This window comes from Lagopus muta, chromosome 2, assembly GCF_023343835.1.
Source record: "Lagopus muta isolate bLagMut1 chromosome 2, bLagMut1 primary, whole genome shotgun sequence".
NCBI classification, from domain to species: domain Eukaryota; kingdom Metazoa; phylum Chordata; class Aves; order Galliformes; family Phasianidae; genus Lagopus; species Lagopus muta.
The window spans coordinates 52,575,823-52,600,476 of NC_064434.1; the positions used below are offsets into that span (position 1 = coordinate 52,575,823).

At 38.4% G+C, this 24,654-nt stretch overlaps 1 protein-coding gene across 1 annotated transcript in view; it reads right to left on the reverse strand.

Moving 5' to 3' along the window:
• Nucleotides 1-21,980, reverse strand: part of ARHGAP18 (Rho GTPase activating protein 18) — an 83,633-nt gene extending 61,653 nt beyond the window's left edge. The window contains exon 1 of the mRNA XM_048936328.1: nucleotides 21,864-21,980. Coding sequence (XP_048792285.1) covers nucleotides 21,864-21,907 — 44 coding nt within the window. The 5' untranslated portion in view covers nucleotides 21,908-21,980. The remainder of the gene's footprint in view (nucleotides 1-21,863) is intronic.
• Nucleotides 21,981-24,654: the final 2,674 nt, after the last annotated feature.

Genomic DNA, 24,654 nt, shown 5'->3' on the forward strand with positions numbered 1-24,654 from the left:
TCCAGTTTATTTCTCTTTGCAGAAATGATTCTGGAGGCAGCTAGATAACATAGATCTATAGATGTTTTATTTCCGTACACCGATAGGAATATTCTCACACTTTCACTAGTCTGTCCTTTGCCTAAAAAAAACTTACAGTCAGTAATTACTGAGTTTGTAGTTACTAGTCTTGTTCTTAACATGGTATGAGTATAGTAATGTGAAAAGTAAGGTTTATTATCAATTAGACAAGAAGGTACTTTCTGAGGCACATAACTCTACGTGGTAGAAAAAAGATATCACTGAGGGCGGTGACTACTAATCATATTGTCTAGCTGCTGGACCCAAGACTCCTTCAAAGAGTTCAAATATTCAGATTAAGATGTCAGGCAGTGTTCTTCCACTTAATGTAATCAGTCACCAGGGCCAAGTAGATCACACAGGAAACATATGCTTTGGGGTTTTTTTTATAAAGCAATTACTAAAAAGAAAATGTCTCAGAAAATGTCTAATTTGTCACTGTTTTCACAGAATCTCAAAATGTCTTAGGTTAGAAGGAACCTTAAAGCCCACACAGTCCCAGTGTGCCATGGGCAGGGATGCCCCCCATCATCTCAGGCTGCCCAGTACCCATTCAACCCGGCCTTGAGCACCTCCAGGGATGAGGCACTACAGTTTCTCTGGGAAGCCTGTGCCAGTGCCTCACCACTCTCCAAATAATTTCCTCCTAATAACTAATCCAAATCTCCCCTTTTTTCATTTAAAACCAGTACCCCTTGTCCTATCACTACCCATCTAAAAAGTCAGTCTCCCTCCTGATTATAATTTCCTATCAAGGACTGGAAGGAATTGATATGCATTTGTTTAACATCTACTTTTGAATTCTCACTGCAAAGCACTTTTTTTTTTTCCTTTTTTTCCCCTCAAAAAACAAAAAACAACACTGACATTTTTTCATTTCCAGGTGATGGTTGTTTTTTCACATTGATGTTTCTGATGATACATCAGTTATCAGCAGGTAGAAATGCAATCTATTGAGAAGCACTGGCTTGAGGAAATTGTAGATGATAACCTTACAATTTCAAATTCACGGACCGACTTCAATGGCCCTACCTCAGTAGGTTTATTCCCACCGAGTTCTGGAGTTCTTCTTGGAAGCAATACCAGAGTGTTCAGACAACAAATACAGGGCTGCAGTGAATGGACAACTGTGCTTCAGGACTTGCAAAATAGATTTGCAATGACCTGGTGCAGAACATAATGCTAATCCTTTGCATAACCTACTGTAAAATTTGTTCAGATGGATTTTAAGCCAAACTGAAAAATCCTCAGCCAGCTCACTGCATTTCCATTGTCCAAATTATGCTTTCAGGGCTCCAGCTAGCAGCCAGAGATTGCAAGATAACAAAAGAACAGAAAGTTTTTTGTACACTGTAAGATGATGTCAAACACTTGCTAAGCTTCATACTTGATGTTGTACTCCACTACATGAAGACTCACACGTTTGAGTAGCATTCTGCAGCCATTAATGAATTATGTTAGCAGCAGTATGGGAAAGAACATATAGTATAGGAATGAAGATTACATGTGCAGGGTATGATTTCTACTGAGCTCTTGATGACTACATCCATGCAAGTGATTTTAGGCTCTGCTCAAAGGCTATCAAATGTGTACTATTAGCTGGTAAAATCATCTGGTTTATATTATCCATTCCCTTCAGAACATAAAGATGAATCATGCTCTAGAACTGTCTGCTCCTTTCCATGGACTAGGAAGATAAACTAGATTATGTGGGTCACATTCAGATATCCACATCTGCCAGATAAGATCTATCTTTAATTCTGTTATGCTGCCTGTGAAAATACATAACATGCAATGTTCAGTTGAAATGTACACCATATGGCAAATAAAATGTGGAGTGTTCAGTACTTTGGAATGTACGGTACTAGTAAGTAGGAGGTGTTTTAGATCAGCTTAGTTACCCCTGAATACCAAAGATAGGGACTAAGTCATACACTTGTACGCTGAAAGCAAACTTGCATACATAAAGCTGATAATATTCTTGTTAGCCAGCACATAACAGACTTTTCTTACAGCTTGATCCTTTAGGCTATTGTGCACAGATCCTGAATTCAAATTTTAATAGGATTTTTTTATGGACAAATATGTCCATTACTACCAGAACACTGCTCAATAAATGGAGGACTTATTCTGTAAGCAACACAGAATTGTCAAGAAGTGACTGCAAGGACATAACCACAGGTAGGAGAAATAACCCCTTCAGGTTCACTACAAGTAGTGCTGGCCTTCCCCCTTACTGCCCTTCACACACAGATCTGAACAGCTGACTTGTTCCAAGCCTTTGCAAAAAAAAAAAAAAAAAAAAAAAAAAAAAAAAAAAAAAAAGCTCTTCCCACCTTCCTTTCTTTCCTTACAACTTACTCTAAAATGTATCTGGTGCACTCTGGTGGCTGCTTTGGTAATTCTTTATTTGAGGAGTGCAAGAGGAGAAATAGTAATTACTGAGGCAATTTTTGAGATTATCCAAAGCCTGATGAGCACATGAGTTTATTGCAGTTTATTCAGTTTGATTATTCTCGAATGAAACTCCCGGAAGAAATTCAGGTCACACCCTCCACAGCCCATCTGTTTACCTCGCAGGAATGACAGGGAGTTTTGATTATATGAGGTTCTCATCTCGCCTGCTTTAATGTTTTTGCTCATGGTCAGACAGCTGCTCCGTTTTACCCAGAGGTTTATCAGTTCTAGTAGTGATAATTTATCCACGTTTATTTACTATGTGACCTTGCACAGTCCTCGTCCATGCTTGCATCCCTTTCTATGTCCACATAATGAGGTTAATAATATCAAGCACTTTGTGAGAATTATTCACCATACGGTGAATCACATTAAAAAGAACAAATGATAAACTTGGTATACTTTGTAGCACCTCCAAATGAGGTATAGGACTGTGCAGGAAAACCTAATACTACACCTGAAGTTTCACACCACTTTTAGAAAGTTAGCATTAACTTTGGGGGGTGGTGAGGATTTTTTCATTGGCAACTCTGAATGCCTCCTTTATTTTGAGCTAGTTTTGATACAATTTTAGTTTTTCATACTATTACTTCAATGCTTCTAATTGTGAAAAGAGTGTATTTTAAAATAAATTTGTCTTAGTCTTTCTTAATTCTCTCACAGTGTCTTAAAGGTAGATACACTGTCCTACTGCATGAAAGTGAAATAAATATAGAACTCCAGAGCATGGCATCCAATGTTCCTGATCAATCCTTTTGCATTTGTGTGAAGCAGCCCTATAACTTTTCAAAAAGTTTTTCTGGGTTAAATACACTACATGCTCACTATTCTGCCAGAGATCTTTCATTATCCTGACCTTTTTTTTTTTTTTTTTTTTTTACATCTGTTCCAATTCAAATCAATCTTCCCTGAGCATAAGTCTTGAACTCCATAGAACAACTGTACACTATCACAAACACTTTGTTGTGGTGAACATTTGCTCTTCTCATGGCTGTGACACTCGTGCTTACATTTCTCCTATCACTGCTTTCAACACAGCTGCAGATGATGCAGTTTGCACATCAAAGCATGCATAGAGAGCTCATTCTGAAAGGCCTCGTTTGGCATACCTGGTAACCTTTTGCATGAGGTTACTGTCAAATGAATGCCAGAAATACTGGTTTTATTCTCTCGTACAGTGTGACATTAAACCCATGGGGGACAGAGGAGTAGAGAAACTTCTCATAACCCACAACTCCAACTCTCCTGTTCTTGCAGTCAAGTTCAGACTGTTATATCCTGCACTTCAATGTAATTGAACAGACAAGCTGACCAGCCCACAAGCTTCACCAAGTGAAACAGAGATGGTGGCAGCAAACAAAAGCCACATCCTGAAAATAAAACCTGTAAACCACAGAACGATTTGCTATGTTAAAACCCAGGCTGTGCCTCACTCAGCATCGTGTCAGTTACTTCCCTAAACCACTTCAGGCCACGATGCAGCGTGGGCTGGGACAGTTTCTTCACTCTACATCTGGCTGAGAAACTGAAGCCAAGTACTCTCATGCACATGTCCTCTACGTCAGCCTACTTTTTGACTCCACGCTCTTCCTCTCATTATCCTTCTAATTTTGCTGCTGTCTGCAGAATTCATCACAGCTGAATCTGCAGCACAGAAACATCTGGTGAAGCAAAACATACAATAGCAGTGCCAGACAATTTTTTTTCTGTTTAGTCAGAAAAGCTCATGAAAATGGAAAAAAAAATAATAATAATGAAAATAAACCAGAGCTACCCAGAAATGTGTCAGCTAGCTGACAACAAACCCTTCAGAACAACAAAGGAAATAATCGCCTGAGTCATCAGCTGCTTAAAAGAAAACCTTACTCTGCAAAGGCTTTTAAACTAGAGGATGCTCGGTAAAATGTTGAGTTAACCCAGAGCAAAGTATTTTTAGTTCTCCCTTGTTGATATGAAAAAAAAAAAAAAACAATAGTCATTTGGCATCATTCCTTTCGCACCCAAAACAAATAATCACAATTTTTAAAACCCTTCCCTCTCCCTTGTTTTACACAGTGAAATCAAATTCAGCCACACTATCTATGGAACAGTGCAAGCAGTGTGTTATTCTTATTACTCTGAATTCAAAACAGTCTTCTGAATGCAACACGAATTAAAAAAAAAATGGTTTACATCAACTCAGAACTGCATTTTCCAGAAATTTAACTAAATTTTAAAAGGGCACCACACTTCAGCTATATATGAAGTCCTAACTACAGTTTGAGAAATATGACATTAATGGGACACCTCATAAAACTGTATCTGTAAGAGTCAGAGATAGAAGCAGAAAGGAGTAAGAGTATGCGCATATTCTTGCTTGCAACAGCCTTTTTTTTTTTTTTAATCAGCTTACCAGGCTTGTTTTGTTATTTTCATGATAGTTTTTGCATAAACCATCTTTAACAGCAACGCACAGCACTTTTGATTTTGAATTAAAGGATAGAACATCTGTGTTTAGAAATTACTTTCCTTTTCCAATAGCTTTGTTGTAACAAGGACTGGCCAAATTTTGAACAAAGAAATTTCCAAACATACACTGTAAGAATAAAAGTGATTATTTGTTTCTGATATTTTCCTGATGCTTTTCATTTGTCTTTCATAAGTATTCAAAACATAACTCCCCTGCAGAACAAATACAAAGAAAATTGATGTAAGCGTGAACACCTGTGCAAGAAATTTTAACAAGAAATAAATGTTTGAGTGCTTATTTGGTTCTTTGTGATTGAAAGCAGCCCATGCGATAGCTGAAAAAATATCAGTCATAAAGAAAAATAAAAACTCAAAGCAATGTTATAGCTATACCTATGCATACGTGCCAAGCAATAACTTTACAGTCCATAAGTATTTTTAGGCTGATGCATAGCCACATACGTGTCACAAGTCATTTTACTTGTCATCACATCCATAGCCTCTATGGCCACGGTCCTCAAAGAGTACATTTGTGACATTCACTGATGACTAAGTTTGGGAAATCATTTGTTGTGGCTAATCTTCTCACACCTGTCTACAGGGACTGTGACAGACAGAGCTTTACCATGAAGCTTGGATGAATCTGCAGAAACACAAGGCAAGAGTAAGCTACCAGCATTGCAACTTTGGAAGCAATAGCTGTTATTACAGAAGGCTAACCTTGAAAGTTTGTCTATGACGGGATATAACATGTGTAGTTTCTGCAGGAAAAACATAACTTTTACAGTGTGCTTAAAAACATTCACAAAAAAAGTGGTATTTGTGTAATAGCAGTCAGATTTACTTTGATTTAAATCAATACAGAATCTTGCTATTTAATAACTCTCATAATATACAGTAGTGTTCACCATATGTCTGCCAAAAAAAAAAAAAAAAATCATCCAACCACAAACAAAACCAAACCAGCAGAGCACAGCATGCCAGGGGTGTGTGCTGCCTGTCAGGGGATATACCACACAGTCAGCACAGGGGAATGCACACCTGGGGCATGGCTGCCACCAGAGCATGGGGCTCAGCCCCCAGGCACCCACATTTGTGCTGGATCTGTTTCAAAGTTATCTGTTTCAAAACATTTTTTTTTTTTTTTTTTTTAAGCAATCCTTAAAATTGTATTTTAGCAAGTAAGCATTTTCAATAATTTTGGGAGGCTGGGGGATTGATAAATTCTCAACAAAAAGAGATTCGTCCTGTATGTGAGCATGCATGTGACAATGACATTTGGCAGAATGCGTAACTTACAGAGATACTTCTCATGTCCTCAGCTCTGCCGCTCTTGAGGGAATGTAGCTATTTCATTTAGTAATGTTTGGGAACGTTTTACAGAAGCACACGTGGGGACAGTCACCTGCAGGAGCGTCTCTCCAGTTGCCACCTGCTGGCTGACGTGCAAAGTTCCCACACCATGGACGTATTTCTGCTCCACGACAGTCTGCAAGTTGCTCAGAATTGTAATAGCAGCATTAACAAGTATCACAAAAATTCATTCATGTCGGCTCAGCAGATGGGAGTAATACTCATCACTACTCATACTGTTCATGTTTTGCATCTCTCTGTGCTGTCGCATATCATCTAGATTTAAGAGGACAAGGTATAAGGGTGAAGTATTAATCAGAAACATGGCAAAAACAGCACACGTGACAGACAAACAAAGCAAGGCTAAAATACTGTCCAAATGTTTTCTCTCAGCCGATGACTGTATGTGCAGACATATAATCATCTGCTGTAGGAGAGTCTCATCCTCCCCCTGGCATTATCTGCTGCAACATTTGTTCAGGAAGACTTTAAGCTGGCTCCCAACAGGACCTCAGTGCCCTTCCTTCATCCTCTCAAGAGCAGCACTGGCTGCACTGGAGTTGGATGGCCCTCCATATCTTCAGGCTTGTGAATTCTCATCTGGGGACAGAATTCACAGTTGTGGGATGAATTACTTTCTTTCTTTGAGTTTATAAAACATTTGTCATGTTTAAACTGCCTTTTCCTTGTTTACTGGGGATAACTTTAGGACAACCAAACAATTTCCAACTTTGCTTTTGACTTTCTTTTTTTGTTAGATCTCCATTTTATTTAAATATCATTCTTTGCATTGTATAGATATTTTACAAAACAGTGATATGATTAAATTTGGGACCTTCCTTTCCCCTGGGTAAAAAAAAAAAAACCAGGAGGAAGAAACAGAACGTGAAACTCTGTAAGGATTTGCTTGCTATTCTTCCCCAGTGCCTCCACTAAAATGACAGGATTAGCAAGGATTGACTCCCTCTCATCTTCATGCTCAGAAATAAATTTCCTGCTCGGACTCATAATAGCAGTACCTAATTTTGGAGCACTTCCCAAAGGTTTTACTGAAAGGTGCCTTCTCACTGGGTCCTTCTATACTTCAACTATGCCAGTTTTACTCTTTCACAAATGGTAAAGAAAAAAAAGGAGGCCCTAGAGTAGATGGGGTTTTATCAGTATAAAAGTATTTTATTTATAACTAATTTAATGCCCATATATGTATTTAGGTACCAATCCAAAATGCTGTTCTACTGTTTCTGCAGTAGGGCTTCAACTAATACAGCTATTGTAAATTTAAAAATAAAAATTAAAAAAAAAAAAAAAATCACATTTCTCACTGATACAGGCTGGTTTTCAAGAGCACAGAAGCCCAGAAATTACTCACAGAATTTCTGAAAATTACTCTTCAGCTACTGAACCTTCAGATACGCATCACTTTTAGTTTTACCAAAAGGTCAGCCTGGAGGCCACATGTCTATACACTACTTCTGGATTCCTGATCAGATCTTCAAATCTGTGTGTCTCCATGAATAAAAAGTTAACAGGAAAAAGCTGCACATCTGCCAAAATCATTCTTTTGGTTTTTCTTTTCCTGGTATTTTCTTCTCTCCAATCGCTTTGGGGCATCACTAAAAATACAAAATTGCTACACAAGATTATCGTTGCTTGTGAACAGATTTCAAGCTGAAGATTATTTCCTTTTCATAGCCCCAGTTTGAGAGCAATCTATTTGTGGAAACATCGGGTTCTGCAATATTATCTATGCAAAGTGCATTTCATTACAGTAATCCCAGGAAGATGCTCTCACAAAGAATCTGCACAATGTATAATGTGTGCTGTTAGCTATTAGAGAATACAGCCATAACAATCTCAAAAGTGCTAAGTGCTGCCTAAAGTACTTGTTACAGGGGTGAAAATAGAACTCTGGTTTATCAAATGACATAATTTGTTAGTTGCCAACAAGCTGTGAAATGGGAGTAACTTAGGGGTTACTATATCCTGAACTGGGAACGCCAGCCTCTCAAGGCTTCAAACTTCTTCGGACTCACTGGAGTTCACTACACTGAGCTGTTCAGTTGAGAATATTGTAACTATTTTAGCCAACATAATTTCTCCGTCGTTTGACTGCAGAAAATTACCTTCATGAAAGGCAAGGCTGATGCTTTAAAATGAAACTTTGTAACAACTGCCTTGAAAGGACCTAAATGTCAAAACATAAAGCCTTAGTACCTGCATTGCACTTTGCGCTACTCACAGTTGAGGATGGAAAGTGCAATAATGTTGAAATACATGTTTATGTACTATTCTTCGATAGCAACACAGATAATACATAAGAACACTAGGAATATAGCTACAAATCTAACAGTGGCATTTTCTGTACTGTGCTTTGTGCATGTCAGAAAGTCTTTTAAGCCACAAAAGTACATGCCAAACTCTTCTGTCACAAGTCTTTTACAAGTAAACAATGCATGCTAATAATAAAATAATATTGGTCTAAGCCACACATTCAGACCACAGCTGCTGCTAACAGGATGTTTGCTTCCAGCAACCAAACAAAACACAATGGAAGCTGTGTTTATGATAAGCAGTATTAATATTTAAATTATATTGAATATTATTTCTTACTCAGGGTTCGTACAGGTAATCCTAGCAATTTTTCTATTGGCTGCTGTAATTACAGCACCAAATAAATAAATAAAAAAAAAGACAGGAAAGGCAGCCTGCAGACGAAGCCTAAGCCTTAAGCAAGTAAGATACAAGACTTGAAGGGGAAAAAAATTATTATCCCAGTGGACTGTTCACTGTGTTTTAAAGTGCAAGAACTAACGGGTATTAATTATAACCACGATGAAAAAACAGATCCCAAACAGACAGAAGGTGGTGGCATTTCCCACAAAGTGTCATTACGCTTGTCACAGGATGCTGAGTAGGCTAAAAGCTTGCAGGGGTCTGAAGTGAGACCAGAGATGTTAGTAGGAAATACATCTATGAAATATTACCAAACCTCTAGGAAGAAATCTGGATCAGGATCTGCCTGGCAGCATATGGCTGCAACTGTGTGCTAGCACTGCTTTACAACTCTGCCTGGGAAGTAGTAAGTACTAATAGGACACCACACTGATGGATTTTTAGCCCAATCCAGTACAGCTACTTTTGCGTTCACATAGTCTATAAATAAAAATTATTCCAGTTCCTTGCAGCAGTGAAAGTAGTGTAAATGTGTATGAGTGACAAAAAGTACAAGTTATGATGCAGTATATATCACAGCAGTAAAAAATAAAATCTTTATAATACTGCATTATTTAAAATTGAACTTGATTTAATGTTTAATTTGTTGTTGTTGTTGTTTGTTTTAAGGAACACATTCTTTTTAACAATGAGTGAATTACTTAAACTTTTCAAGGATACAATTTTCTCATCAGATTTTAAAGCATCCCCATTCAAGGAAATTTAGATCACATGTAATCTGCTTTGGTCACAAAAAACTCCAGGAATTCAGCTCCCAATCTGAATCCTGACAAGTGCAGTTTGGCCTGCTCCCGAGATGAAGCAATTCTTCAATTCCAGCCGTTGTAGCTGAAGCATTTTAAACACAATAACATTGACGGTACACTTATCTGCAGAACACAGATCCTTTTCTCAATTGCAAGCCAAGTTTTTAGCTATCTTTATTCAGTGAATTATGTATTAGCAAAGTAAACCTGTATTTAAATTTTAATGCAGCGTTTTAGTCGGGTGAAACTTGTATTTAAGCCCAGTTTGGAAATGTAAATATAAAAAACGTCAATGGACAAAAAAGCAAGAAAGGATGTCCTTTGCATCACTGCAAATTTCAGAGTGATATTTTGAGTTAAAAAATTAGAGCTGCCAAATAACTTCTGCAAGCGTAAAATATAGCAATATTAAGAATTCCTCTCTATTGAAGGCTTTCCAGAAAAAAAAAAAATAAATCTATTGTCACCATGTAACATCAGTATATATCAATCCCCTCATCTTTCATGAAAATCAAGTTCAGACACATCCCTGGAGCTTCTTGTAGTGATGCACACCAACTGTCCCATTGAATGCTTGGCTCTGGGGTTATGTTACAGACAGTACATACTTGGGTTCCAGCTGTACTTCAAATAAATGTATATTTATATAAATATACATTTTATATACAATTTATATAAGTGTATATCCTCCAGACTAAACTACAGCAGATAGTACAAATAAAGGAAACTTACTTGAGAATACTCACAAGAACTCACCTGTTTAAAGATGATATTAAATACACTTCACACAACAGGACTTTATTTTAAGCAGAATATTCTATATTTTGTTTTCTTCCATTTTATCTCTAAAAATTTGACCAGTATTTATACATTCTTCAGTATCATAAAAGTGCCTGTAATATTTAATTCTGTATATTAAACCTTGTAATATCTGAATTTTGCTCCATTCATTCACATTTGCACATATAATCTCATCACTAGAAGCAGCTAATAAGAAAGAGCAAGCAGAACCCAGTGATTTGCTAGGCTAACAACCTTAGCATGACTATTACCAGAGCATGTCCAAAGATCCTCTAAATTATAAACTTGTGTTTGACTCAGGAGCATGATACTAGTAATGAATGAGAAGGCCTGCCTCTACCTATTTGATCCTTGTCATGTTCCAGCCATGGAGATCACTGTGTTCAAACATGAGGAATTCTGCTTTTCTAGAATGTATATGCCGTGAAAGAGCAGGCAGCAGAGTAAGACCATTTGTATTTTCAGTCCTGGTGTTAGAAATACCTCGTGTTTTTTCACTTCTCAGAGCAGTTATCGGGCAGGTGACCTGGTGAGTGCTTGGCCATGTTCCCATTTTCTTCAAGCTGGGAGTCCTGCCACTGGATGTTCAGAAATGGCTTTGGTCATTTCTGCTGTCAATAATATGATTTTTCAAATTAATTGTCTTAATCAAAGCAGAATAGTTCTCAAATTGACACTGACATAATCCTTAGTCTTAGTGGGAGTAATGTACTTAGCACTAATACAGAGTGCTGGGTAACTGAACACTAAATGGTGCCCTTCACCACCTTCATTGCTCCCTGCCAATACGACCATCCCTACTTAGACTTTTAAGGACTTCACCTGAAACTATAATTAAGTATTTTAGAGCTTCTTTCAGTTTTGAGGTTCTGTTCTTGAGATACAATATTACCTGCCTGACCTGAAATATGGCTTTTATTTTCTCACCTCTATCCATGCCTACACTTCATTGTGTTCCCAAGCTAAGCTAAACTCAAAAAGCATCCATAAATAGGGACAGGATCTTCAGGCAATATTCTCTCACAACTAACACCAATCACTCTTCTGTGCACCACTGACTCAAAAAGAGATTTTTTTTAAGAAATACTACTACTGAGAGTTAATTTATACGTTACATTTTAACATTACAAACATTTCACCTTCTGTTTTCAATAAATAATTTGTCATTTAGCAAATCATTTTTTTAAAAATTGCCAATACCAGATGTATTTAATATATGAGTGTTACAGTAGACACCAGCAAAATCACTGACAATCTATCCCAAGATTCAGCATCCTCACTAACTAACACAGATCAGTTTAACTTCAGCTTTCACCTAAGTATCCTAGCAATGCAAATCTCAGGGAGTACCTGAAGCAAACACAGTCCAGTGGCAGGAAATGGGCAGCTGGCAGGAAATGCAGAGATGTCAGCAACCGCTGTCCAGTCACTCCACAGGATCTTCCACTTTCAGAAGCTTCAGAACCCTGCTAGCTTCCAGCATGGCCTACCACCAACAGTGCAAATTACACTGTCATGACATGCTTTTTTTTTTTTTTTTCCCCATTAAATGTGTGCCAAATCTCTGTCATTTTGTGTGGGGATTTTTTTCCCCACTCATGAAAAGCTTTGAATTCTGACATCTCACTTTCTCCTAACTATATATATTTTAAATTATGGTGAAAAACAACCATGGTTGCTTGGTACTTTGGGTACTTACTTTGCTGAAATTAAACTATGTTATACATAATATGGTTATATATTTAAAAGGGTTTTATTGCAATAAACATGCAATTTATAGAAGTATGGAATACTACTAGAAGCACTGATCTTGCAGTAGCACAGCAGCATTCTACCAGAATTTTTCCATTAAAATAAACAAGAAACAACTGTTGTCAGATGGCAGCATGATGCCAATAGTCCAACATAAGGGATTACATAATTTTACTCATCCTAATCCTAGCACATAAGCATTAATAGAAGTTTCCTTTAGTAAAAATATCATGCAGGATTTACAAATCTGAGGTAAACCCTTAGATAGATAGCAACATGAAGCCAAAAACATTAAAATGATGTCTCTGCATTGGCTCTAAAGGCATCTTGAAAGAAAATATAATACCCCATACAGCACTGAAATCTATTCTATACAGGTCAACAGGATTTATTTCCCCTTTAGTAAATTGAAATTGACCTTGTACCTTGCCAGGTGAAAGAGTATAATGTAAATTGCAAACAGTGCAGATTGCAGGAGGGATTCAGCATATACAAGGGTGTCACTGCTTGCAAACTGCTCTTGAAGTTCTGAAAGACACTTCAAACTGACATTTACACAAACATATCTGTTCTGCCCTCATTTCACCCCATAAAACTGGAAGTCTTTCCAGATCCCAGATGTAGCAAGTGCTCATACATACTTTCCAATGTTTTTCCCATGATTGCTCATAAATAACTTCTTACCCTATATCACTTTAACAAAGATATGTTCTAGTGTACTTATTATCTACATTTTGATGAGTGCCATTCAATAACTAGTTATGGCAGTGGTCATCTCTGTATTCTTCCAATTTTGTTTCTCCCAGTTGTTATTGACAACACTGGGCGTCTCACGCAGCAGACAGTACACTGCTGCTGTGGAGAACAAAAGCTAAGGACAAATTTTATGCTATACATAATTCAAAATGCTATCACACAGCCTAATCCTTAAATTTTATTAGAAATTGATCTCTTAACTGAATTAACTACCCACAGCAGGTTTTTATCCAAATTAAGTTTACTTCTGATGGTTGCCTAGAGGCAGATAGCCTTTAAAGATTACTGGAGGTCTAAACCCTTCTCTCTCATATATATAATTACAAATCAATACTGGGTCTCTAACTCATAGAAATAACGTGCTTTTCTCTGGCTATGGAATCTGTTGTCACGAGATCTAATTGCATTTACTGTTGTAGTAGCAAAATGTAGTACTTTTCTAAGAGATTAAACTGTTGCAAGTGTTGGTCACCTAATATGGCACCATATACTTCCCTGCTATGAAAAGCAGAAAAAAACCAAAGCTGTTCAAACAAAATTAAAAATTCCTTTGGGAAAGATCTGTGGGAGACCAGCTCTTCTCCAGTACATATGCTTCACTATAATTCAACAGCAGTAAGACACAGGGGAGAAGGTCCCACAGCTCGCTTACATGGCAGAGGTTCCATCATCTAAGACAAACTATAAATGGCTCCCAAATACGTTTATCTCCTATTTATGAGGATATTACCACAACTTTAAATGTCTTTCTACACATGTATTTGCACATCTGAGCAACTGGGAACACAGTGGATGTCTGCATGCAGAAGTCAATGGCTTCACTGTTCCTCAGTGTTCCTCACGGAGGAAACCGCAAGGAACGTGAAGTACAAAATAACGCACATTCCTTGCTCTTCAGAAACTACATTTCCTATTCACAACAATCAGACACACTAACAACTGTTGAACTTTCATTACTCCTTAACAACTGTTAAATGTACTTTACATGACAGAAAGAGAACAGAAGAGGCACGTTGCTACTCTTACTGTGTAAGTTTTGCTTTAGAATTCACATTCAGGTGCTTCACCTTCTTCCCACTGAACACTGCTTGTACATACAACTTTGTTCCCTTTTGTGTCCGAATAAAAGTATTATAGAAGAGTTACTGAAGTAATGAAATACAGCACTCTTTATAATGGCTGGGTGTCACTCCTTCCCCAAACTGCTCTGCGCAATTACAATGCTAACCACCTACAGATAACATTCAGGATATGCCTCTAACTATTTTAATATTTACTGGTAGATTCTGACATTCAATCACATGTAAGTCATCTTCAGAAATTTGTTTTCTGTACAAAGAATGAAGAATTAAGTACTGCTATAGAATTGGCTATAGGGACTGCTTTGCACCCATGAAAAGACCTCTAATTTCTGCCTGAGGCACAGAAAAAGAAAGAAGAAAAATGTACATGTAAGCAAGAGCAAGCAGGTCTGGGTCTCATTATCTTGTTTATCTACATGCACACACATTTCAACAATGGATAGCTCTTTGGTTTTGATGCAAGAATTACGGTAATATCCATGCTGTCAGTAAATGCTTCTGATCACCTGATCTGGAATTAAGGAGACAACCTGCTCCAGCACCTGATAATATTTTTACTTTGAAAACATGATTAAAAAGAACAGAACCAATAAATAAATTAAAGTGATCATTCTCTCTAGCCTAGAATGGCTAGGAGGAAGAAACAAGCAGAATTTTTAGTTCCATATTTACCTCATTTTTAAGCTTATTTTATGAGAATACGAAGTATGAGTACCTCTGTTTCTTAACACTACTGACTTTATTGAATTACCATAACAACTTGCATTTTGCTGGACATCTTTGAGTTGAACTTGCCTCCAATGTCATTCTTGCCAATTGTTTTTGCCTGTATATTATTATATGTTTTTAATTAGCATGCATTTACTTATATCCTCTCATGCCTTGTCACTACTTGTGACAAGTAGTCTCATGTCTTGTCACTACTACAAGAAAATTTTTAAACTCCAACTATTTACAGGGTTTTGCATTGTGTTGTTTTGTTTTTACAAAGTCACCAACTTCTTGCTATAACATCTCTTGTCTTAAAATGACTCAAGTTACTGACCTAATAACATCTGATACTTATTCAAGGTCCCACCACCACTCAGTAGGAAGCACAGTGGCTAAGAAATGTTATGGATTGTTGGCTTTGAACCATTTTTATTTTCTTAGCTGGATTTTCTACAAATTTTCCCCTGTATTTACCCCCTCTGCTTTACATCCCTGGTGTCATTTTGATCCTTCTGCTGCAGAAAGGAAAATTATTTAAGTGATGTTTAATGATTTCTTCAGGCTGATGGATGCTAATGGCCATACTGGTTTATTCTTTAGACTGGCGAGTATGAAGATGGTTTAAGAAGTACAGGTTTTCAAAGTACTAAATCTGATAGGAAATTATAATTAGAACATGATAGGAATCAAGTTTCCAATGGTTCTAACAATTACTGTTGCAGTAGGAAAAAAAAAAAAAAAAAAGTGGCTTTTCATCTATTCAGCCAGTTTTGCTGATGATGCTGTGGCTATGAGGGTAAGTTGATAAAGATTGGAAGAAATAAATATTTGAGTAGGAAGAAATAATGGTGTAGATGTCTAGCAGAATTACTACTGCTTTAGCAGTCTGAGAAGAGCCTCATTCCCCTTGCTGGCAGGATCCTGCCACAGGACAGAAAGCAACAGCATCTCTTTGCCTTCCTACAGCACCTGGCATTCCTGGTGGAAAAACTGAAATGGGATTTCCTGAGCTCTGGGAATCCTCCCACTTTTGTATAGTTTCTGAGAGGCACTGCACACAGCTGGAAGGGCAAAAACAAAACACAAACAAAAAGAAGTGGTAGTAACCTTTAGTCAGAGCTGTCCTACAAATACATGAGACTTACCACCACATTGCACAAGTTTAATTGAATAAAAACAGCCGGATGGGCACTCCAAACTCAGTTTCAGAATTTTCTGCAAATTGTCATATATCGGTTAGAAAGTAGTTTAAGCTATTCCTAGATAGCCATAAACAAATACCATCTTTTTGAGTCAAATGTGTGATGAGACTGAGATCTTCGCAGGGCTAATACATCCTCTGTAATCCTCTTTAGTCAAAATGAGTGGAATTAACTACTTGAAACAGAATGTCTTTACTAATGCAGCATTTTCCTGAGCACATGCTTTTTATATCCTTTGTCACTTTGGAACAAAAATGAGATTTATTGCTTACACATCGCTGATGTCTAAGTCTAAGTCTTGAGTCCTCCGTTCTGCAGCTTCACTGTGGGCTTCTCATACACTCAGTATCCTCCAAGGAAAAACAGGTGGCAACTTCATAAAGACAACTGACAAGTGTGTAGCATCTTCAATTGGAAAAAGAAATGGATTTATCTAAGTGCTATATTTGGTATAAGCAAAAATCCTACAAGAAAAACAGGAGAGAGAATAAGAACGCTCTGTCCTAGAGGCCAAAAAACATAGGAATAAAATGAGAACTGTCAAAAGTCAATCTGAGTCCTGACAGCTGACAGGCCCTAAGACTCACCAATGGAAATTAAAAAAAAAAAAAAAAAAGATGCTACTCTTTGACAGCATAGACTAAAAAAGAACTGAAATTACAGTGAAGATGTTATAGAATAAGAATAGAGATGCAGTTAAAAATAGAGTTGGCACAGGCACCTCAAAAACAAATGAATTTTCTGAATAACACCAAATTACATTCAATCCTGAAGCAAAGCTTTAAATTTGGTAAAATGAAGCCAAGCAGAATGGTTAATCTGCCCTAAACACTGAAATAACTCACCTATGAAATGGGGAATTCAGTAGTAAGTTTTATATATATAAATATATATATATATATATGTATTTTTTTATATATCAGCTCATGTGATGCCACATTGTCTGAATTGTATATATTATGCTTACATTCTCAAGTAGAGAAAAACTGTGATCTTGGCAACTTTACATCTGTTGCTCTGTGCTTGACAGTGCCCATGTCTCTTAAAACACTCTGAATGAAAGGATATACTGAGATGCTGAGGTAAATAGAAACATGGGGTAAAGTACAACAAATGTGTCTTTACCAAATTAGTACAGATTTCAGTATTAAAATAACTTAATTGATTAGAGGGATATGCAACTAATTTAACCTTTATGTACTTCGCTGGTACATTTGATACTGTACCATAAAAGGAACGTAATTACATTCACAGTTACGCTAACAAGAGAGCGGGAGAAATGAGTTTATAAACTGAGGAAGGAATTAACTGAAAAAAGATAGTGTTATATTATACGGAAAAATGAGTTGACAAGTTGGGGAAGAGAAATCTTCCGATTACAGTTTCTCAAGGCTCCTTCTCACTAGCCATGTTATTATTTAATATTTTCATTAATAACTTTAGCACAAAAAGAAGAATGTGACACCTGCTGACAGCATAAATTTAGGAATATCAATTTAGAGAAAGTCCAGCCTATTTTACAGGGGGGAAAAAAAAAAAAAGATGAATAGAATGATTGGGAAAAATGATACAAGTGGTTGTATTTAATAGACATAATAACTAGATTTTAAGTCATAAGTCAGAGGACTCATCAGTTTAAAATATGAGACATTAATTGGTCATAAGACAGCCATGAGACACAGCACTGTAAAGCAAGAAAAAAGATGTAGCCAGACTGAATAGAAAAGTGTCAATATTATCAGATCATTGATCAGACATTGATTAAAATCAGTTTGCCCTGTGGGCACTCATAATCAAGAAAGATTCAAGCATGGAATGATCACATGGAAAAATTTTAAAAATATTAGTACAAGCAGTTACGAAACAAGGATGGATTGCTGTTAAATTTGCTGATTGTGAGTGCTCGTAAACATAGAAATCTGGGATGAGAAGAAATGCCTAGAAACTTTCCACTGATAATTGTGTGTTTAAAGGTAGAAATCCACTCCTAAGCAGTAAGAATAATAAAGTTTTAGGATATCCATCATGGCCTAGTAGGGGCAACATGTTTCTGAAAAAGTCATTCCACAGGAAAACACTTTGTCTAGGCATGGTCAGCATGAACGATGAACAAAGTGGTCCAGTTGTAACAACTACAACCTCAATCTCTAAGCAGGATGAAGAATCACAGCGATTCCTCATCCCCCCTCTTCTCTCTGCTCCTTCTCTGCCAGTCCCTTACAGTCAAAGGTGCTGGAGCAGCAGAAACACTCTATCAGCACACTGTCCCAGAGTCCCTTCAGAAGTATTTTCCAGGCCCACCAGAAACATTCCCTGGCAAAGTTCAGTTCATTGGCCACATCTTGAGCCACACAGACCAAGATCACAGATTGTCAAGGAGCAGATTAAGTCCATACTGATATCAAAGCCCTGCACAACCCAGTGAGACCTCCTGGTGAACATAGAGCTGTTGCAATCAGAGGAAGGGAGGAAGACATGACTGAGAGCACTGCACAAACAGAACTATTTTACTCACTGGTCAACTTTTTTAAGATACAAAAGCCACACGTATCAGGTGGTCTCACGACCACTCCTAAGAAAATAATGTTTTACTTGTTGCTATTTCCATTAACAGTCTTGTATTTTGTGTGGCTGCTTTCTGAAGCAGATTGAAAATAACAAGAAAAAAAAACACCTGGTTAAAAAGTTCGTAACAAATACTGCATTTCCAAAACAGCACATCAGGCCTGGTAATGCTCTTCCTCACCAGTGTAGCTTAATTGTTCTCATTTTGTAAAATGGAAACTGCACCTAACATAAACACACTTCAATTCAAATTTCTGCAATACAATTTACCGTGAAATATCCTTTGCAGCACTGAATGTTCACTCCTCCCCGATGAATGTCTTACATTCATGGATCCGTGTCTTTGTCTTCAGTTTGTGGTGCTTGGCACTGTGCTCCAGAGCTGTTCTATCTGCCACTGTCCCCTTTGTCTGTCTTTCCCTTGTCAGGAATCACTGCTCATCTCATTTTTGTACAGTTATGCTTTCACATGGTGTGCTATCTTTTTTCATGTAGATAACTACATATATTTATTTGAAAGCACCTCATCCTTGCTCATAAACTTAATGTTTTTTAGAATTATTTCTTCAGCTGATCCATTCCCATTCAGCAAGCCTGCTTTTGTCTGCCTGAAGCCAAACAGAAGTTTATGGGCAAGCTGAATGAAAACTTTGCTGTTGACTTAACTGGGTACAGAGTCATCCTCTAAACTGGATAATGAGTGGATAAAGAGACCAAGCACTACTGTGTGATTTCTTTTCGCAAGTATGAGCACTCTATTTCAGTCTATTTACTTCTGATTTCCAGAAAGGGCATTTTTCAGAACAGTTGTATAGTAACCAAGGGTGTAATATTCTTCCTTTAGCTTTGCTAAATCCTCTATTTGGAAATGATGTCAACTTAAAAAGAGAAGAAATATTAATTTGATTCCCAAATTTCTTCAAATTTCTTCTAACTGTGCAAGTCCTAAGTAATTTTAATATTCTGTTTTTTAGTAAATACTGAGTTAAGAGCCTAACTACGATTCCCTAAGGATTTGATTGTAACCACTGCTTGGGCTGCCCAGTGTATTATTTTATTGGTGTGCTCAAATCTTGTCACATTGCATTCTTCTGAACTTATTAAGTACAGTGCTTCATACCCAAATATCTTTTCCTTGTGACATATTAGCATAACATTCACTTAACAGCAGCAGAACTTTAAAATCCAGTTGACAAACCTGGTCTTTCTGGTAAAGTATTTACACAGATTAAAAAAAGGACAGCTGACCAAGCACCTTATCATTTATGTGTATGCTGCACTCCTGAGAAAAAAAGGACAGTGCTGACGATAAGCATTTTTCCCAGCACACCAGCTGCCTATCAATTCTTAACTCACCAGCACAGCTTAATTTTTTGTTTCCTCACTGTTAAGTGATTTTTAACTATTTCCATTCTCACGTAAATGAAAACTGTGTTTCATAGCTAACTCAAAATGTACTAAAATGGTTTAATCAGAGCTCATAACAATTTCATGGAAATGTCAGAACATTTCATGTTTATGTACTGTTTTCTACATCACAGTTTTCAGAGCTTGTTGCTATCTTGCTGCTCACTTGCTAAGGGAGGTGCAGAATAAAAGACAATATAATGCTGAATAGCTGCTGTCAGTGCCTGACCAGAGCAGACTGCAATACCCAGGATCTATGTGTCATGATCTGCTGATGTGGATGGAGTAAGATACACAGTTCTGATAGAATTAAGCCGCATTTTAAGCCTGAGACTCACTACAGATGACCAATTTGAATGAACCTTTTCCTGTTCTGCTCTGAATGAAAATACAAGCTCTCTCAGTGATGTGTATTGATTCCAAGAACACCTTTTGCTTGTTTATGTCCCTTCAGATACTGGTGCTATTCACCTCTCCAATGATACTCAGTAAAATACTTATCCTCCTATTTACTTTTGACAGATGGAAACTTACCTAACTCGCATCCACTCAACATGATAAAAATTCATTTTCTTTAAACACTGCATTTACTGAAATCCCTTTGCAGCAATGCCTTCAATAGCTCTGCATCTCTTGTAAAAGATAATTGTCTAGAATTTTTAATACCTAAACCCAATTTTATTCAATTCTTTCTGTCAGTACTAGAATAATCAACTGTACCCTTGTCCATTTGTCACTCATTTGTTAGATTTTCAGACAGGCACATGTAGGTTTTCCAAACATTTCTCATCCAATAAGAGAAGAGCCTCCTGTAAGTTTGGTAAACTTTTGTGAACTCTGCATCCTTCCTCACAATATCTACAAAACATTCAACAGCAGGAGACTGCCAGTGGCTTAAGAACATAACTGTGGTTTTGCTGCATCCTCCCTTCTGATTGCACAATTTCTCATTCACTCTTCTTCCTGTCTGATGTTTTATCAGCAAAGCAAACCCATGAAGCTATGGTTCAGAAGCAACAGCAAGATGCTGCTGAGGAAAAGAAGAGCGGTGGTAGGATATGTAGGGATAGTAGGCAATGATTTCTTATTCTCCAGTTCCTTCTGCATTTGCCCAGAAAAGGAGCAGTAGCATAAAACTCTACATATCAATTAAATTAGAGCTATAGTTTCAGTTAGGCTCACAGAACAGGTTAGATAGTTTTAACAGCTGAGTGTCCTGTTTGTTATCATTTTAATAACTGTTTAAAAGCATCTACAGACACATATATTCTAGGAACAAACACTAAAACTACACTGATAAAAAGTTATAGTAAGATTGGTTTTCTTTTTTCTTTTTTTTTTTTTTCTATTTTTTCTTTTTTTCCTCCACTTATTGGAATATTTATTTTCACTTATTGGAACGTTTTCCTAACTTGGGCAAACACTGGGCTATTTAAACCCACTCCCAGAGCCAGCACACTTTACAGAAATATGCTGCACAAAAGTATCCCTGCTTTTACAGACACGATTTCTGACTTAGTCCACAGTCCCTCCTGCTACAATTTCTTCACCTTTTCTATGAAGTCCTTGGAAGCTGCTTAAGCACCTGTGCACACAAGAACAATTTTGATTACCACCACCGAAGCGATATATCACTGGGACAGCGCGTCTCCTCGCCTCCTACACACTCCACGCAGAAATTGCCGCACCGACGTGATAAATCCCGATGAGAACAGGCGACGCCCGCTTCCACCCGCCTGCTCGCACTTTCTCTCCCCACTTTCTAGGACAGAGCCGGCGGTCACCCTTACCTGAGGTGCAGGTAGTGCACCAACTTCGTCACCACCGTCACCATCCTCCCGGGTCACCTTACCCGCCGCAGCGCTCCGGGGCTCCTGCAGGCGCTGCTTCGCCTCTGCCCGCTCGTGGGACAGCTCTGCGGGAAGGCCCGCCCGCACAGGGGCGGGGATATCAACCTCCTGCGGGGCAGCCGCGCCCCGGCATCCGCCCCGCCCCGCCCCGCCACTCCGCTGGATCCGCTAGGGGCGCGATCCCGCCTACGGCGTGGCTGGAAGCAGCGTTGTGCAGGAGCTGCTGCGAGGGCTGCTGGACTGGAGAATGTTCACCTAAGAATGAGGATGGGCGAGCGAGGGTTTTGGAAGCTGCTTTGAACCGGCAGCTTCGACCTTTTCTTCTCTGCAGGTGGAGAGGTGATTTGCTGATGGCGTGTAAGTGCCTGAGCAGGGAGATATTTTGGAGCAGAGGGTTCTTTAATCTGCCAGGCAGACACATTACCAGAGCTGAAGGACTGAAACAGTAATGAGACATATCCAAGCTGGGAACAATGAAACACATCTTTTGGGTTATAGTAAGAGTGATGAAACACTGAAACAATTTATGGAAAGTGTTAAGGCATTTTGGATCTCTTTGAATTGTAGATCACGATGGATAACTTCCTCATAGGAACAGAATCACAGAACAGCTTGGGTTGGAAGGGACCTTAAATATCATCCAGCCCAACCCCCCACCATGGGCAGGGCTGCCCCCCACTAGCTCAGGCTGCCCAGGGCCCCATCCAACCTGATCTTGAGCATCTCCAGGTATGGGCACCATAGCTTTCCTGGCAGCCTGTGCTGGTGTCCTATCGCCCTCGGAGTGAAAAAAAAATTTCCGCTAACATCTAATCTAAACCTACACCTTTGCTTTATGACTACAATGATCCTGGAGATCTGGGCAGAAAAAAAATGGATGAGGTTTAACAAAAGCAAGCGTAGAGTCTTGCATCTGGGGAGGAATAATTGCATGCACCGGTACAGGTTGGGGGATGAGCTGCTGGAGAGGAGTTCTGCAGAGAGGGACCTGGGTGTCCTGGTGGACGACAGGTTGGCCATGAGCCAGCAGTGTGCCCTGGTGGCCAAGAGGGCCAATGGCATCCTGGGGTGCATTAAAAAGAGCGTGGCCAGCAGGTCGAGGGAGGTGATCCTCCCAATCTACTGTGCCCTGGTGAGGCCTCATCTGGAGTACTGCGTCCAGTTCTGGGCTCCCCAGTACAAAAAAGACAGGGATCTCTTGGAAAGTCCAGTGGAGGGCCACGAAGATGGTGAAGGGCCTGGAGCATCTCTCCTATGAGGAAAGGCTGAGTGAACTGGGTCTGTTCAGCCTTGAGAAAAGAAGGCTGAGAGGGGACCTGATCCAGGTCTATAAATATCTAAGGTGTGGGGGGCAGAATGGCGAGGCCAGACTGTTTTCAGTGGTGAGTGGAGACAGGACAAGGGGAAACGGCCAGAAACTGCAGCACAGGAAGTTCCGCACAAATGTGCGCAAGAACTTCTTTACAGTGAGGTGACGGAGCACTGGAACAGGCTGCCCAGGGAGGTGGTGGAGTCTCCTTCTCTGGAGATGTTCAAGACCTGCCTGGATGCCTACCTGTGCGACCTGCTGTAGGGAACCTGCTTTGGCAGGGGGGTTGGACTCGATGATCTCTGGAGGTCCCTTCCAACCCCTACAGTTCTGTGATTCTGATCAAGAGTCCCCCTCCAGCTTTCTTAAAGACACCATTTAGGTAATGGGGACATTACATATAAATAATCTCCATATACATCTCTGTTTAAATCACATAAAAATAGTATCTATATATATATTTGTTTGGGATTATTAAGAGAATTCAGTTGTCTTCATTACTCTGGAGGCTGGCTGATGGCAGAGCAGATGATCAGAATGGTAACTCCAGATTTTCAAATGTATGAATATTAATTATTTCCTTTCTGCTGTGCTTCAAATTGAGAATATCTCTTCAGCTGTATTCTTCCTTTCTTGTGCATCCCTCCTGGGCACTCAACCACACAATAGTCTTGGAAAAGTATGTGAGCATAATTCAAAGATGACAATGATACACACATTGACTTGTAAGTGGGAAGAGTGAAAAGGAAAAGATATTTCATATTTTCTGACTCAAAATGTTTGATTTATCATAGTGACTTATTCTTATGAAGCACTTCATTGTGTTGGTAGCATTCAGACTGCTAAAACTGTAGAAATAAAGAGAAGTCACACCACATAAAATGTTTCTAATGTACCATTACGTATTTTAGGACTGTGAATAGCTTAGAAATCAGTCATGCCACAAATGTAAAACCTATATATTTAATAAGAATTAGGTTTTACCTACAAATTAGTGCTAGGTTACCATACCCTTCTGAAAAGTGCAGTAAATTGTCTTTCAGTTTTTCTAGGAAGAACTGATTGGAAATCCCCAGAGACAGTAAGAATTTTGAGTTTCTGGTTTGCTGAAGTCTGTAATCCTTTCCATCTGTACATTCTTGACAGTACCAGACTTGAGAGACAAGTGTGTTTAGTTTTTGTTGACAAATCAGACAGAAAAAGGAGATTCTGTAAAGACAGAGGAGCTGGGGGAGATAAAACAGTTTTGTTTTTTTTTTTTAATGTATACATATACTGCTATTCAGAATATTTATAGCACCTGCTATATATAGATTGATGTGCCAGATCCTCAGACTTATTTTCATTAGTCACTATTTTACTCTCTAAAAATCTTCTCCATATTTGCTGCATTTCTCATCTCGTGTTGATTACATCTCCAAA